This window comes from Gymnoscopelus microlampas, assembly GCF_963454915.1.
Source record: "Gymnoscopelus microlampas genome assembly, chromosome: 2".
Lineage (NCBI taxonomy): Eukaryota > Metazoa > Chordata > Actinopteri > Myctophiformes > Myctophidae > Gymnoscopelus > Gymnoscopelus microlampas.
Genome location: NC_139939.1, coordinates 56,492,431 through 56,509,304, shown reverse-complemented (window position 1 = coordinate 56,509,304; position 16,874 = coordinate 56,492,431). Strand labels below are relative to the sequence as shown.

Sequence of the window (16,874 nt, the reverse complement as noted above, 5' to 3'; positions counted from 1 at the left end):
TGTGTGTACAGGCTCTCTGGCGTCGGGTCCCAGCTCGTACGAGGTGGCCTCCCCGGCCACTCAGGAGCTGTACGTGTTCGATACCAACGGAACCCACCAGTTCACCATGTCACTGGTCACCGGAGACTACAAGTACAACTTCAGCTACAGGTCAGTTCAACTTTAACCCATTAAGGACCAGCAATGCATCTGTGTCATTTTTCATTTTTATTTGGCTGTTCAAAAAGTAGCAGATCTACATGCTCATAGCACGGCACCGAGTGCCGCTTAAACCCTATATGGTCAGGGGCGGAATAACCCTTCGTGGTGCCCGGTGCTACGACCCGCTTCGGTGCCCCCCGAGACCTTTTTGTAAGCGGGGGATGGAGGGTGAATGCAGCGCGGGAAATGTACACTTCACCAGTGTTTTTCACCAATTTAGCTCTCCTTCAGCAGCCATTGCTCCCAAATTCCGGCACTCTTTGGCGATAGTTGAGTCTTCTTTCACTTTCTCCTCGCCATTTGGTGCCCCCCAAGGTGCCAAGTGCCCTGTACTGCAGAACCTGTAAAGCCCTTCTGGTAAACCTGCACTGTATGGTTGACCGGAGTGGCCCTCCGGGCGCTTAGGGTTTTATACTAGTCTGTGTGTTTTCCGTTTCCACTTTACATTGACTATTCTAGCTGAAAATAGGCCATCTACAAGGTCTCAATGCGTTGAGAGCTTGTAGATCCTATTTTCTACGAAGGTTTTTACCCCGAATACGGAAGCTGGGGTCTAAGTGATGAAACACATTTCCTGCTGTCCTCATGGTACCCTGTGTTCATCCGTCCTCCTTTCCTCTCCGTCGCCATGACAGCAACGAGGAGGACGTCACGGCGGTGACAGACAGCAGCGGGAACACCCTGCGTATCCGTAGAGACACCAATAGGATGCCTGTACGTGTGGTCGCCCCCGACAACCAGGTTAGTGGAGTGACTGATACAGAAAAGTTAGAGGGAGTTCACACCTATTTATATCCCTAATATCCCTTTCTCTGTGCGTGTGTGCGCGTGCGTGTGTGTGTGTGTGTGTGTGTTTGTGCGTGTGTGTGTGCGTGTTTGTGCGTGTGTGTGTGCGTTTAGGTGATATGGCTGACCATCGGCACCAACGGCGGTCTGAAGACGCTCACGGCTCAGGGACAGGAGCTGGTGTTGTTTAGTTACCATGGGAACAGCGGGCTGCTCGCCACCAAGAGCATCCAGATCGGCTGGACTACCTTCTACGAGTGAGTAACTTTGTGTCTGTGCGTGCGTGTGTGTGTGCGGGCGCGCGTGTGTGAGTGTGTGTGTGTGTCTGTGCGTGCGTGTGTGTGTCTGTGTGTGTGTCTGTGCGTGCGTTTCTGTGTGTGTGTCTGTGCGTGCGTGTGTGTGTGTTTGTGTGTGTGTGTGTGTCTTTGCGTGCGTGCGTGTGTGTGTCTGTGTGTGTCTGTGCGTGCGTGTGTGTGTCTGTGCGTGCGTGTGTCTGTGTGTGTGTCTGTGCGTGCGTGTGTCTGTGTGTGTGTCTGTGCGTGCGTGTGTGCGCGTGTCTGTGTGTGTGTCTGTGCGTGCGTGTGTGCGTGTGTCTGTGTGTGTGTGTGTGTGTGTGTGTGTGTGTGTGTGTGTGCGCGCGTGCATGTGTCTGTGTGTGTGCGTCCGTGCGTGCGTCCGTGCGCTTGTGTATGTGTGCATGGGTGTGTGTGCGCGCCGGTGCGTGCATGCATAGTTAGAGAGAGAGAGAGAGAGAGACAGAGAGTGTGTATTATGTATTTGCACAATCACACATTAAATCTCACACACACACTAAGGGACCTAAGCCACACTTATCATACAACACACATAATAAACATTTGAATAAACATAGCCGAAGAAAAAAAAAAAAATTGAATCCAACATGCGTCTCTGGCGGATTCAATAAGCATTTACAATGCACGGTGCATTCTGTACATACATTCATAATCCCAATGCACATTTCAGCACTCCTTTCATATCCAACAATGAAATGAATTGCATAAATAAATTGCAGTCCTTGAGCACTGTATACACTATATGAACGAGGCACAGCGCCATTTCATTTTCAATTTAAAAATGCTGGAGATACCGCGGTGGCGTCAATGTTTATCTGTATAACCCGTTAAGACCGGGAACGCGTATGTGTGTCATTTTTAGATGTCTTTGGCTATTCAAAAATAGCAGATCTACAAGCTCATAGCGCGGCACCGAGTGCCACGCCACGAGTTTGTAGATCTGCTATTTTTGAAAAATCGTGAAGATTTGTGCAAATCTTTTGAATATATATTTTTTAAAGCAAACATTTGTAAAATATTTTGTCTCAGGGACCCCCAGAAGCAACGATTTGAGTTAAAAAAATATATATATATTCAAAGATTTGCACACAATGTTCAAGATTTTTCAAAAATAGCAGATCCACAAGCTCATAGCGCGGCACTCGGTGCCGCGCTATGCGCTTGTAGATCTGCTATTTTTCAATAGCCCAAAAAAAATCTATAAAATGACACAGATGTGTGTTCCCGGTCCTTAAAGGGATAAGCGGCGAATGACAGCAGAAGTTATCTCATGACACTTTACATATAGAACAGGTCAAGACCATGCTGTTTACGGCAGACACAGCCACAGCGGAATATAAAGTCCTCAACGCTTAGATCCTCCACCGATAGATAGACATAGTCTGGACGATGGATCGGCCGTTATTTGTTATCTGTTTTAACTTTGTTATATTGGCATTCGTGCACCCGACGCATACTGATTTTTTAACCACTTTTTAACTAAATTAACCCATTAAAAACGGGTTTCATTTTACAGTTTTAGTTAATATAGCGTCACAATTATTTTAAACCAATTTATACCTTGGCTATTAAATAATAGCAGATATGCAAATACAAGCACTTAGTGCTATGAGCTTGTAGATCTGCTATTTTTGAAAAAATTCAAATCTTATATATTTCTTTTAAAGCTAAAACGTTTCGCTCAAATCTTTGCTTCTGGGGGTCCCTGGAACGAAATATTTTGAGATGGGAGTCCATGGCCAAATACATATACTTTTGGGGGTCCTTGACATGAAAACGTTTTTTTTCTCAAACTGTTAGAATTTAGAAGACATGTTTTGATGTCATTGATTGGTTAAACGATTCACAATTGTGTGACCAGTGGTGTAAAGTAACTAAGTACATTTACTCAAGTACTGTACTTAAGTACAATTTTGAGGTACTTTTACTTTAATGGAGTATTTCCAATTGTCTATACTTTTACTTCTACTCCACTACATCTCAGAGGCAAATATTGTACTTTTACTCCACTACAGTCATTTGAAAACTTTAGTTACTAGTTAATTTGCAGATATTAATTATCACATTATAAAACATACATTAACCACTTTAGCCCTATTTTATACCTAGACTATTTGAAAATAGCAGATCTACAAGCTCACAACGCGTCGCGCTGCGACGCGTTGTGAGCTTGTAGATCTGCTATTTTCAAACATTTTATTTTACTTTTGGTACTAGTACATTTGGTTACCAATACTTTTGTACTTTTACTCAAGTCAATTTTGAATTCCGGACTTTTACTTGTAACAGAGTACTTCTACATTGCAGTATTGATACTTCTACTAACAATTAAAACAAGTAAAACAATTGAGTACTTTTTCCACCACTGTGTGTGACTGATTCACGATCTTTAACTAAACAGACAAAAGTGAAGAGAAGTGTGAAGAGGCAGATGTTATTTATGTAACATTTCTCTCTCTCTCTCTCTCTCTCTCTCTCTCTCTCTCTCTCTCTCTCTCGTACAGCTATGACAGTGAGGGTCGCCTGACCAACGTCACCTTCCCGACGGGCGTGGTGACCAACCTGCACGGCGACATGTCGTCGGGCGCCGTGGCCGTGGACATCGAGACGTCGGGGCGGGACGAGGACGTCTCCATAACCACCAACCTGTCCTCCATAGATTCCTTCTACACACTGGTGCAGGGTAAGACACACACACTGCATATCATAACCTCTTATATCTCCATATTTTAACTATGGTAGAGTATGACCAGTCAATTACCCGAGGCTCACACTGCCAGTATGACGAGTTTTGTGTTTTCAGTTGTTCTCCTCTAGACCATTGGTTCTCAAAGTGGGGTCCGGGGACCCCCAGGGGTACTTGAGGGGATACCAGGGGGTCCCCAGCTAAATGATTTATAGGAACCAAATAGACCCTTATGGGTGTGTAACTCTGAGAGTGTACAAATGGACCCTAACGGGTCCATTTGGTGTGTGTGTGTGTGTGTGTGTGTGTGATAACTTATCACTTTAAAATCAATAACTGCTGTGCTGTGCTGTGCTGTGTGTGTGTGTGTGTGTGTGTGTGTGTGTGTGTGTGTGTGTGTGTGTGTGTGTGTGTGTGTGTGTGTGTGTGTGTGTGTGTGTGTGTGTGTGTGCGTGCGTGCGTGCGTGCGTGCGTGCGTGCGTGTGTGTGCGTGCTATCTAACAGCTTGTCATTCACTCACTCTCTCACTATTTACACACACATTGTGCGCGTCCGTGCGAGAGAGACAGAGAGAGACAGACTGTAGCTGTCCATTGCCATCTCGCTGCAACATTTTGGATGCGATGCAGGTGTACAGCTGCTGTTTATTTGACTAAATAATGGATGTGGACGGAGAGGGCAGAGAGGAGGGAGAGCTATTGTTGTGGGTGGCTGTGAATAACTTATCACTTTAAAATCAATAACTGCTGTGCTGTGCAGCCGCAACCTACGGCGGGCCCGCTGTCCGATCAATATGGCTCTGTGCGTCTTCAGAATGTGTTGTCATCAGTGGTGGAAAAGGTACTCCAATTCTTTACTTAAGTAAAAGAACCAATACTGCAATATAGAATTGCTCTGTTACAAGTAAAAGTCCAGAATTAAAAATGTGCTCGTGCAAAAGTACAAAGGTATTGGCATCAAAATGTACTCAAAGTACCACAAGTAAAAGTACGAAAATGTTTGAAAATTGCAGATCTGCAAGCTCTGCTATTCAAAAATAGCAGATATACAAGCTCATAGCGCGGCACCGAGTGCCGCGCTATGAGCTTGTATATCTGCTATTTTCGAAAAAACGTATTTTGGGCAAATCTTTGAATGTATATATTTTTTGAAACAACATTTTTAACAAAAAGAATTGTCCCTGGAACAAAATATTTTACAAATTTTGCTTTAAAAAAAAAATATATATAAACACATTTTCAAAACTTTTCAAAAATAGCAGATCTACAAGCTCGTAGCGCGGCACTCGGTGCCGTGCTATGAGCTTGTAGTCCGTTTACCCACCGCAGCATCCCTCCATCCCTCCATCCATCCATCCAAATATTAGTAACCAGTCCATGTGCAGGGGGAGGGGGGTGTTTGGGGGGGGGGGGTGTTTGGGGGGGTAAATATGCGTCGCTGTGATGATATAGCATTCTGTCAATAGCGCTTTCTGGGGGCCGTAAAATCCGCAGTTATGACTCCCATAACCATTACTTACACATTTATTATCACTACAAAACTGTAAATCCAATACCCAGCAGCATGCGCTGAGATTAGGCCTTTCATTACAGTCTGTCTGTCTGTCCGTCGGCTTTTTTTTATGGGCAGCTGCACCGTATATATGTGTGTGTGTGTGTATTGATGTTTACTGTATATATACGGTCTCTCTTCAATAATGAAACAGCGCAGCGGACATTAGTACCAGGGGGGCACTAACTCTCCCTCTCTCTCTCGCGCGCCCTCTCTCGCTCTCTCCCTCTCTCTCTCTCTCTCTCTCTCTCTCTCCCTCTAGCTCTCCCTCTCTCCCCCGTGGGACACACACACATGAGCTCATATTTTCTAATAAGCTAGTTCAGAGATATGAACGATATTGATGACTTTGTCAGCTTCTTAATCACGGTAATGGTCTTATATATTTGATGACTGAAGGTGATACTGTATGAGGCCAGTACAGATAACTCTCTCACAGAGATGCGTGTTCATTTTTATTCACAGGCTGGGCTTGTTTTCACTCGTTCGTCATGTCAGTCAGTTAGTATGTACTGTAAGCTACAGAGCATGCTGTGGTTCTCACATATTTTATATCTTTGAAAAGATCACCAGCGCTCACTGGGTTCCTTTCAGGCAGTGCCGGCCCTGCCAATAGACAGAGTAGGCAATTGGCCTAGGGCACCATTAGGCTGGTGGGGTGCCGTTCATTGTTTACTTGGTTTCCTATAGTTTCAATGTACCGACAGATTATTATTTTTGATAGTAGTTGTTTAGACTGATGCTATAGGTTCTTGGTTTACTGGTGATCCTACTTTACTGATGCACTATAATACACTGTCTCTCTGCATTTGTCATGTATGTGTTTACCTCGCTTACAGTAAGTTGCTCTGCTAAATGCCGACAATAAAATTGTAAATCGTACAATTGTACTTTGGAGCATTTCCTCTCATATATATATATAATGAATTAATAATGAATTGCATTTTTATAACGCTTTCCCAAGTGCTTAACCCATTGAGACCTGAAGCTGATTATACATGTCTCCTAAATCTCAACAGTTTTCTGAAAAACGTATGTTTCTATATCAGTGGTGCTTTTCATGTCAAGGACCCCCAAAATGATATGTATTTGGCCGCAGACCCTCATCATAATATTTTGTTCCAGGGACCGCCAGAAGCAAAGATTTGAGTTAAAAATGTTCGCTTTAAAAATATATATATTCAAAGATTTGCACACATTTTCACCAATTTTCAAAAATAGCAGATCTACAAGCTCATAGCGCGGCACTCGGTGCCGCGCTATGAGCTTGTATATCTGCTATTTTTGAATAGCCCAAAGTGTAAAATAATGCTTTTTATCTCAAATCTAAAAATGACACAGTTCCAGGTCTTAATGGGTTAAAGTTTACTTTACGATGGTTCATTCATTCATACCTTCATTGTTTCCACATCAAGCAATACAAATAGCTTGACGATGTCTGACCACACAAATCTGATCTAATACTTGGAGGTAACAGTGTTGGACGGTCAGTCCTAGAGAAACCAGAACCCAAACAGATTTTGTCTGCAGGCTCTACTTCTCCACAGTAGTTCTCATCATCCCAACACGTACTGTATGTACAGTACTGTAGATACTGTATTTATCTGTATGTATTGTCTCTATCGTCTCTGTCGGGTGGAAACCCCATATGTCCAAAACTATTACTTTTCAGGATTCAAATTCAAAAATACACACACCCACCCCGTCCTGGCCATTAGTGGTGTGTGTGTGTGTGTGTGTGTGTGTGTGTGTGTGTGTGTGTGTGTGTGTGTGTGTGTGTGTGTGTGTGTCTGTGTATGTGTGCGTGTGCGTGTCTGTGCTATCTATCTGGTTGTCATTCACTCACTCTCTCACTATTTATTCTGTCTGTCTCTCTCTCTCCGTCTCTCTCACTCTCTCTGTCAGTCTCTCTCTCACACACACACACACACACGTGCGTACACACGCACATACACGCACACACACACTCACACACACACACACACACACACACACACACACGCACATACACGCACACACACACACACACACACACACCCTCCTGGCCATTAGCGGTGTGTGAAGGGTCAAGGAGAAGTGAATGAATAGAGGCTGGCTGATTGTTAATACCTGCTCTCTGTGCTCCATTAGCGGGTTCAAATACCCCTCTCTCTCTCTCTCTCTCTCTCTCTCTCTCTCTCTCACTCTCACTCTCACTACTCTCTCTCTCTCTCTCTCTCTCTCTCTCTCTCTCTCTCTCTCTCTCTCTCTCTCTCTCTCTCTCTCTCGTCTTTGTCGTCTTGTCTCTCTCATTCCTTCCGTATAGTCCACTCTCTGTCCTTTAACTTCCATCATGTCTGTTCTGTGGGATCATTTACTTTGCGGTACAGAGACTGTGTGACTGCATGAGAGGAAATGACAGATCTCTATCAGTATCTGCTGTAGCAGCTTGGAGATAACATGCAATAAAGTATAAAGGATGAACCGTAGCGCATTGGTTCTCAAAGTACCCCCCCCCCCCCCAGGGGTCCTTGGGGGGGTTCCAGGGGGTCCCCAGCACAAACTTGTAAGGCTACTTCTTGGCCTCAACTACAAAATCCATCTAACCCCTGATCATTTTGATAGGATTGGATGGCTTAGGGTTGCGGACAGAGTACAGCAACTTGCTATGGGCCTGGTCTTCAAGATATATCACAACATTGGGATCCCCCTGTATTTGTCAAAATACTTCCAAAATGTTAATGATGTCCACGATCACAATACCAGAGGCAGCTCCACAAACCTTGTCCAACCCTTTTTTGGCTCAACAAAGGGAAGTAACTCGTTCTCATGCTATTCATCAAAAATGTGGAACGCCCTACCAAAAGGAGTAAAGGAGTGTAAAACCCTACTCTCTTTCAAAACAGCCCTAAAGATACACCTTCAGGAGGCTGCAATTGGAAAATGGCCCCTGTCTAAGTCCTAACCTAACCTACCCCCCTACCCCCCCCCCCTCTCTCCTTCTCCTTTTGTACATATTTCTCACTCTTCATACCAGTAACCTGTAAACTGATTGTATGACATTTTATAGTAGTTGTGTATATCTGTCTGTCTCTTATATGTCATCATGATTTGTGTGCATGGGGAACTCATTTGAAACAAGCTCTGTGCTTTTATGAGTCTTCCAGTTTAGTAGACCTTGTATTGTGAATTTGTACTTCCATGTACTGTTGTTCTCATGTCTTACTAAATAAAGTACATCAATCAATCAATCAATCAATGTGTTTACAGTTTAGGCATTTAGCTCCTAATCCAGAGCGAGGACAGAAGATATTATATATTATATTATATATTATTATACATCATAATACACATAATACATCAAATGCATAAAACTGGTAATATAATAATGAAGTAATACATAAGTAAACCAATAATCTAATATTAACTAATGCATACTAGAGATCCACGATATAATCCGTAACGTATCGGAATCGGCCGATATCGGCCCTAAAATGCCATATCGGTATCAAACCGATCTCAAAATAAACCCGATTAAATTCCCCGATATTGAGAAGCATTAATACAATACCCGAGAGCACTCTTGTCTGCCTGTCTCTTTAAGAGTCAGCTGTTGCCCCTCCCCCCTCCACACGCTCTGCCTTCCTCTCAGACAGTGCACTCACTGCGTAGCAGGTAGAGGCTAGGCTAGGCTGCGTGAACAGACAGAGACATATAGTCAAACTAACAGCAAACAAACTTTTCACGTCCATAGTTCATACCCAGAACAGTCAGAGGGTTTCTTGTACATCTTAAATTAGATTAGAGTAGGGATACTGCGGAGGATATATTGTCAACACGAATGTGTACATTGCCTTCTTATTTAACATCGACGTAAACAAATAAACTCACTGCTGATGTTATGTTGTGATTGGGAGAGCTAAGGGGGGCTTTATTGTTTAGAGCAGGGCTTCAACGTTTTCAGGCCAAGGACCCCCTAGCTGAGAGAGAGATGAAGCAGGGACCCCCTCTTTATTATATAAAATTGTGTTTCAGATGAAACTTTTTTTGTTTTACTTGGTCTGCTCCGTTTTCCCTCTACACCTACAGTATGTCTCTGCAAGGCCTTGTGAGCTTGTAGATCGGCTATTTTTGGCTAAAGTTCTCCTCAGAAAAGGGACACTAGGGTTCAAGCGGTTAATGTAGAAAAAAGAAAATCATATCGCACAAAGATTTTGCGGACCCCAGCTGTAGTAGCTCTGAGGACCCCCTGTTGAAGACCCTCGGTTTAGAGCAGAGGCTAATTAATTTAGGCAACAGACGAATAACACTAATAACAAACTAGTTTCAATGATCTTAGTTCCATAGGCCACATAACATGTGGTTTTGTGTTATACAAAGATTCAAATAATTCTGTGATGGCTTATAGCATACAAAAATGATGTCATAGTTAAGTTTGTTACTTAGAAGAATATATATAATTAATGTATTTATTCCATAAATATTTTTCATCACAGTAGGGCTAGTGGAGAGGGGGGTTTACCATCAACTTCCACCAGTAAAACAAATAAAAAATAAAAAAATCAGCAATGAGCTCAATATAAATATAATATATAATATATCGGTATCGGATCGGTATCGGCCGATATGACCCAGCAAATAATCGGTATCGGTTTCAAAAAAACAATATCGTGCATCTCTAATGCATACGTAAACCAAGTACATATCAGCCTACATTAAAACTATACACACTGTAGGTTGCCAGGTCAACAATGACCTGGCAATCATTTGTACTTTGGCTATTCAAAAATAGCAGATCTACAAGCTCATAGCGCGGCACTGAGTGCCGCGCTATGAGCTTGTAGATCTGCTATTTCTTTTAAATCGTGAAAATTTGTGCAAAATCTTTGAATATCTATATATATTTTTAAAGCGAACATTTGTAACTCAAGTCTTTGCTTCTGGGGGGTCCCTGGAACAACATATTTTGAGATGGGGGTCCGCGGCCAAATAGGTATCATTTTGGGTGGTCCTTGACATGAAAAAAGTTTGAGAACCATTGCATTAGCGTCCCTATAGGGGGCGGCCTTGGAGGAAAACCCTGTCAACAATGTATATCGTCACTGTCGAGCACAAACCTCTTATCTCATTATTTTAAATGTTTGTGTTATTTTCTAAATTAACGCTCTACTTGATCATACTACAGCGTCACGCCAAAGCATCAAAAACAACAGATCTACAAATCTTGAATTTCGAGCTTGTAGATCTGCTACTTTTGATGCTTTTGAATTTGAATCTTGAAAAGTTACAGTTTTCTTTTTGTATGTCAATATCTTGAATTGCTTTAAAGTGTGTATTGATATTTTATCATTTGTACCGTTGTTTTGTCCAGTTGTTTCATTGTTGAATGCAAATAAAAACAAACGACATCAAATGGATGAGACACAAAACAGTGTCTCGTCCATTTGATGTCTTTGTTTGGGTTTTTCTTACTCGTTCTACTGCTGTAATCTTAAACATGTCAATACAATATTCAATCAATCAATCAATCATTTGCTCTGTGTCTCTCCAGATCAGCTTCGTAACAGCTACCAGGTGGGAAACGACCATTCTCTGAGGGTCATCTACGCCAATGGAATGGACACACACTACCAGACGGAACCTCACATACTGGCAGGTACGATCACACTACCGTAATGACCCTAGTATACACACACACACACACTACCAGACTGAACCTCACATACTGGCAGGTACGATCACACTACCGTAATGACCCTAGTATACACACACACACACACACACTACCAGACTGAACCTCACATACTGGCAGGTATGATCACACTACCGTAATGACCCTAGTATACACACACACACACTACCATAATGACCCTAGTATACACACACACACTACCATAATGACCCTAATATACACACACACACTACCAGACTGAACCTCACATACTGGCAGGTATGACCCTACCGTAATGATCCTAATATACTGGCAGATATGATCACACTACAGTAATGAATCTAATATACTGGCCTGTTTGCAGAAAACATTTAGGATTTGTGTAGAAGGCGTTTGTCTTTATCGGCCTCAGGTGCTTCGAAAACGTTCGTAATAAATAAATTATATTCCTTTATAATAGAAAGCTTTAGTAATAACACCATGGTTGGACAATAACAATGGTGTTGAAATGGAGCTGACATTGAGCAGAATGTAGTATTTGTAGGTATTAGAGAGAGAGAGCCCGGTGACCTCATCATCTGACTCTGAAACTCATCTCAGCGGGAAATCAATAAATAATACGGCCGGGTTGTCTTCACACTTCATCTGAGAGAGAGAGAGAGAGAGAGAGCGAGAGAGAGAGAGAGAGAGAGAGAGAGAGGGAGAGAGAGAGAGAGAGTCTCCCTAGAGCTTTGTGAGCTGACTCTCGTGAAAGGAGTCTACGCCCACGCAACAAACGCTGATATCTGTGTTTGTTGAGAGGACAGCAGTGTGTTTTCTGTTTGTTCAAGACGGTCCTCTGCCTAAAGCTGGATTTAAAGGGATATTTCACTTTCAAAAAAACTTTTGGTCATTTTATCGTCTACTGAGGCTTTTGTGAACCCCCCAGACCGTTTTTAAGTTGCTTGATTCAGTATTTAGACATTTGATTTTCATTTTATCAGACACGCCCCCTTCCTATACAAACCCATTATAACTTCAAACTCCATTTTTAACATGTTAGATTCATCGAAAACACCCGTCCTTGGTTCTGGTGACTCACCCTGCCCTCCTAATACGTGAGGGGCCGTGTTTTTTCGATTACTTTTTTCATTTATTTTATGTAATTTTTTTATTGTAATTCAATTTTTTTCATTTTCCAAAAAGAATATTAAAAATAAATGAAAAAAGTTATCGAAAAAACACGGCCCCTCGCGTATTAGGAGGGCAGGGTGAGTCACCAGAACCAAGGACGGGTGTTTTTGATGAATCTAACATTTAAAAATGGAGTTTGAAGTTATAATGGGTTTGTATAGGAAGGGGGCATGTCTGATAAAAGAATATCAAATATCTGAATACTGAATCAAGCAACTTAAAAACGGTCTGGGGGGTTCACATAAGCCTGAGTAGATGATAAAATGACCCAAAGTTGTTTTGAAAGTGAAATATCCCGTTAAGCCCAGGTTTCTTCTCCACATGCAGTACGACGGTGTCGCGCGTCATAAAACAGGCTCTGTGCATAACTGTAGTACCTATTACCAGCATGTGTTACAGCACGATTGAAAACCCAAATCGATCACAAGCTCGCGCATCGGCCGTATATTTCGGCGAGCGATACCGTCGCTCGATGGAGCGGAAAACAGAGCTACTTCTAAACGCTAAGATAAGCGTCTAACTGGGTCCCGGCGGTTTAGCTCCGGCAGACCCCGTTCGCAGCCCCCGGCCTCGAGTAGAAAACATACCCCGGCCTCCATTGGGGGTCCTCCTCCGGCCCCTGGAGCGGAACGGGGACACTAGGTCTCCCCGCAACCCCCCTCTCCCCGGTCTCGAGATGAGAAGAAGAAGAGAAAGATTAAATAAAAATACAAGATAACAAAGCGTTTGTTTCCCCCCCTCCGCAAGCCCCGCACCCACAGCTATCAGCCGTGAGCAGAGCGCTCGGTTTGTACCGCTATGCTCCGTCTCGCGCCGAAAAACAAGTGCTCCTTCTTCAATCCGACTGGATTTCCCATCGTACCGTAACTAGAGTTCTCAACGGGCCTGAAAATTAAGGCTCGGCCCTAACTAGGCCCGACTGGGCCGGCCCGAGGCTCGGCCCGAACCCGACTATTACCATCATGTTAGGCCCGAAAGCCCGAAAAAACCCGAGGGGGGAAAAAATAAGATTTTTTTTTTCTGTTCTGAATGTGCATTTATCTATTATTATTATTCAAAAAAAAACATTAAAAAAAAAATCGGCCCGACCAATTAGCATACTTTTGAGGCCTGGCTCGGCCTGAAAATGTCGGGTCGGGTCGGGCCCGGTCGGGTTCGGGTAGAATTTGAGAACTCTAACCGTAACATACACACACAGCATAAGACCAGCATTAACATTGGTAGGTTCAAAGACTCTCATAGCTTCATTTCATTGGCTCAGCAGCAGATTTGAACCCGAAAACACCTATTATGAAGGTGTGTTTCTGCACCTGTGTGATTAAGCATAACACACTGCTGACGCTTGTGGATGCACCCGGCCAGCTCGCCATTTAAATGATGTTACACGTGTCATCTTTCATTCTCTGATGATTAGATTTGCCTTTTAGATTGAATTTCTCTGATCATTGTTGTTATTGAACGCGATGCAACATTTTTTTGTAATACCCCAAGACGGAGGCATCATTTCAGATTTTTTTTTACTGGGAACAAGTGACCTCTTATTGAATGAAGCCTTAAAACACTGTTCTCAAAGTGGGATCCGGGGACCCCGAGGGGTCCTGGAAGGAGAGCCAGGGTGTCCCCAGCTAAACAATTGATAGTTGGGAACCATATGGACCCTTACACCGTAGGTCTGTACCTCTTGAGAGTGTACAAATGGAACCAAATGGAGCCTTACGGTTCCATTTGCACACTCTCAGAGTTATGGGAGTCCGGGGACTAATGCGTTTCAATTCAATTCTATTCAAAGGAGCCGCAAACCCGACCATCGCCCGGCGGAACATGACCCTGCCGGGGGAGAACGGACAGAACCTGGTGGAGTGGAGGTTCAGGAAGGAGCAGACCCGGGGGAAGGTCATCGTCTTCGGGAGGAAACTCAGGGTGAGTTCAACCAAAAAAATTAACCGGTTCTGCAAGCTCACAACGTTGTGAGGCTTGTATGGTTTTTAATCTAATGCACTCAAATGTGTCGTTGTGTGTACGTATCTTGTGAATCCACCCTCCAACTCCAACTCCAGCATTCCGTTTGTGTGCGTGTATAGCAGTGGTTCTCAACCAGTGGCCCGGGGACCACCAGTGGTCCTTGAGGGGGTTCCAGGTGGTCCCCAGCTAAATGATGGAAGAGTTGGCAACCAAATGGATCTTTGACTCTTGAGAGCGTAAAATGAAACCAAATGGACCCTTACGGGTCCATTTGGTTTCATTTTAGGCTCTCAAGAGTTAAATTATTGTTAAACAACTGCATTACTTCATTAAATAATTGTTATTTTAATCAACTTTTGCCTATTATCTCTCCTATGGTACCCCATCAATGACAGCATGGAATCGTGGACAAAATCTTATCTAACGATAACAAAATATTCTACGTTTTGGGTCTGAGATCTCATCAATTGGTGGTTCCGTCGCTCAAATGCTGAATAAATAATGGACCTTAAAGGAGAATTTTGGACTGAGTTTTTCTTACCTTTTCTATGATGTTATGATACTTAGGATGAATGGTACAGTAGAAACATTTCATAACTCCATCCTGGGTCCGCCACAGCTTAAAACGTGCGCGGATAGGCCTTGCGCTAGATCACATATTTGAATAGCTTTTTTTTGTTCGTTTTTTTTGGTGAGATCTGACGTTCATAGTGACAGAACACTGTCCAAAAAAACAAACAAACAGAAGTCTAGCTAGACGAGATCGAATTCTCGAGATTTCAATCTCGCCTAGCGAGACTTCTGTTTTTAGCGGCGCTAGCCGCTCTATGCCTTTAGGTATAGAGCGGATCCTGCTCTATACCTGACTTTGTCCGTGTTCACCTTCAACGTTCTGATTGGTCAGACCCGTCAACGTTCTGATTGGTCAGACCCGTCAACAAAGTGATTGGTCAAGCTTCACGTGACACATGGCTATACACACATTATAAACACATATCGATGACATAATGTATCAAAGGCGCCGCTACCTTCACACAGGGTGTGATTTTTATTTATTTTTTGGATTACATAGTGTCACTATGAACGTCAGATCTCTCACAAAAAAAAAAAAAAGCTATCAAAATATGTGATCTAGTGCAAGGCCTATCCGCACACGTTTTAAGCTGTGGCGAACCCAGTATGGAGTTATGACATTTTTCTACTGTACCATTCATCCTAAGATAATCATAACATCATAGAAAAGGTAAGAAAAACGTAGTCCAAAATTCTCCTTTAATATGAAAAGTGTTTAAAACCCACTGAGCTATAGTGTCCACATTGAATGAGCGTGTCTTGTCGTTTCCTCCTCATTATAAAGTGATATACAGGGTTGATGTGTTTTCATCCCGCTGTCACTAACCATTCACATAACCCATTGAGACCTGAAGCCGATTCTACATGTCTCCTAAATCTCAACAGTATTCTGAAAAACTTATTTTTCTATATCAGTGGTGCTCAATCTGTTTCATGTCAAGGACCCCCAAAATGATATGTATTTGGCCGCGGACCCCCATCAAAATATTTTGTTCCAGGGACCCCCCAGAAACAAAGATTTGAGTTAAAAATGTTCGCTTTAAAAATATATATATTCAGAAGATTTGCACACATTTTCACGATTTTTGAATAGCCCAAAGTGTAGAATAATGCTTTTTAGCTCAAATCTAAAAATGACACAGTTCCAGGTCTTAATGGGTTAAACATCTCCCAGTGGCTTTTTATTGTATTTTTTCACTGGCCAGCGTTGCGTAGTGAAGCTTTACTTGTCATTTAGTGGTCCTCGTTATCACAGTGGGGCCGGCCTGTCAGGCGTAACGTCGAGCGGAGAGAGAGAGAGAGAGAGAGAGAGAGAGAGAGAGAGAGAGAGAGAGAACGCACGCACGTTGGAACGACGCAAACAAGCAGCAATTTACCTTCTATAGTGTTATAAACAGTGGTGGAAAAAGTACTCAAATGTTTTACTTAGGTATAAGTTTCAATACTGCGATGTAGAAGTACTCTTTTACAAGTAAAAAGTCCGGAATTCAAAATTGACTTGAGTAAAAGTACAAAAGTATTGGTATCAAAATGTACTTAAAGTACCAAAAGTAAAAGTACTAAATTGTTTGAAAAAAGCAGATATAGAAGCTCTACAAGATCTACAACACGTCGCGATGCGACACGTTGTGAGCTTGTAGATCTGCTATTTTAAAATAGCCTAGGTATAGAATAGGGCTAAAGTGGTTAATGTATGTTTTATAATGTAATATATGTATATCTGCAAAGTAACTAGTAACTAAAGTCTTCAAATAATTGTAGTGGAGAAAAAGTATAATATTTGCCATGCATGCAATGACAAATACCGCCCTCCTCCCCGTTCGGCTTCCCTGGCCGAACACGGATGCACCGTGGTGGATTCGAACCCACAACCTCCGTGGGGGGGAGGGCAGGGACTTTTTTTTGTCGTGCGGTGCTGAGTGTTACTCACTCTCTGACAAGTAGAGCTGTCTGTCTGCGTTCGCTATAGATGTCATTT

General features: G+C 42.8%; 1 protein-coding gene across 6 annotated transcripts in view; it reads left to right on the top strand.

Moving 5' to 3' along the window:
* Positions 1–16,874, top strand: part of tenm3 (teneurin transmembrane protein 3) — a 663,973-nt gene that overhangs the window by 599,940 nt on the left and 47,159 nt on the right. For all 6 annotated transcript variants that reach the window (XM_084080238.1, XM_084080236.1, XM_084080237.1 and 3 more), the window contains 6 exons: positions 12–150; positions 837–942; positions 1,102–1,244; positions 3,806–3,984; positions 11,069–11,173; positions 14,151–14,281. In XM_084080238.1, the coding sequence (XP_083936364.1) occupies positions 12–150; positions 837–942; positions 1,102–1,244; positions 3,806–3,984; positions 11,069–11,173; positions 14,151–14,281 (803 nt within the window). The remainder of the gene's footprint in view (positions 1–11; positions 151–836; positions 943–1,101; positions 1,245–3,805; positions 3,985–11,068; positions 11,174–14,150; positions 14,282–16,874) is intronic.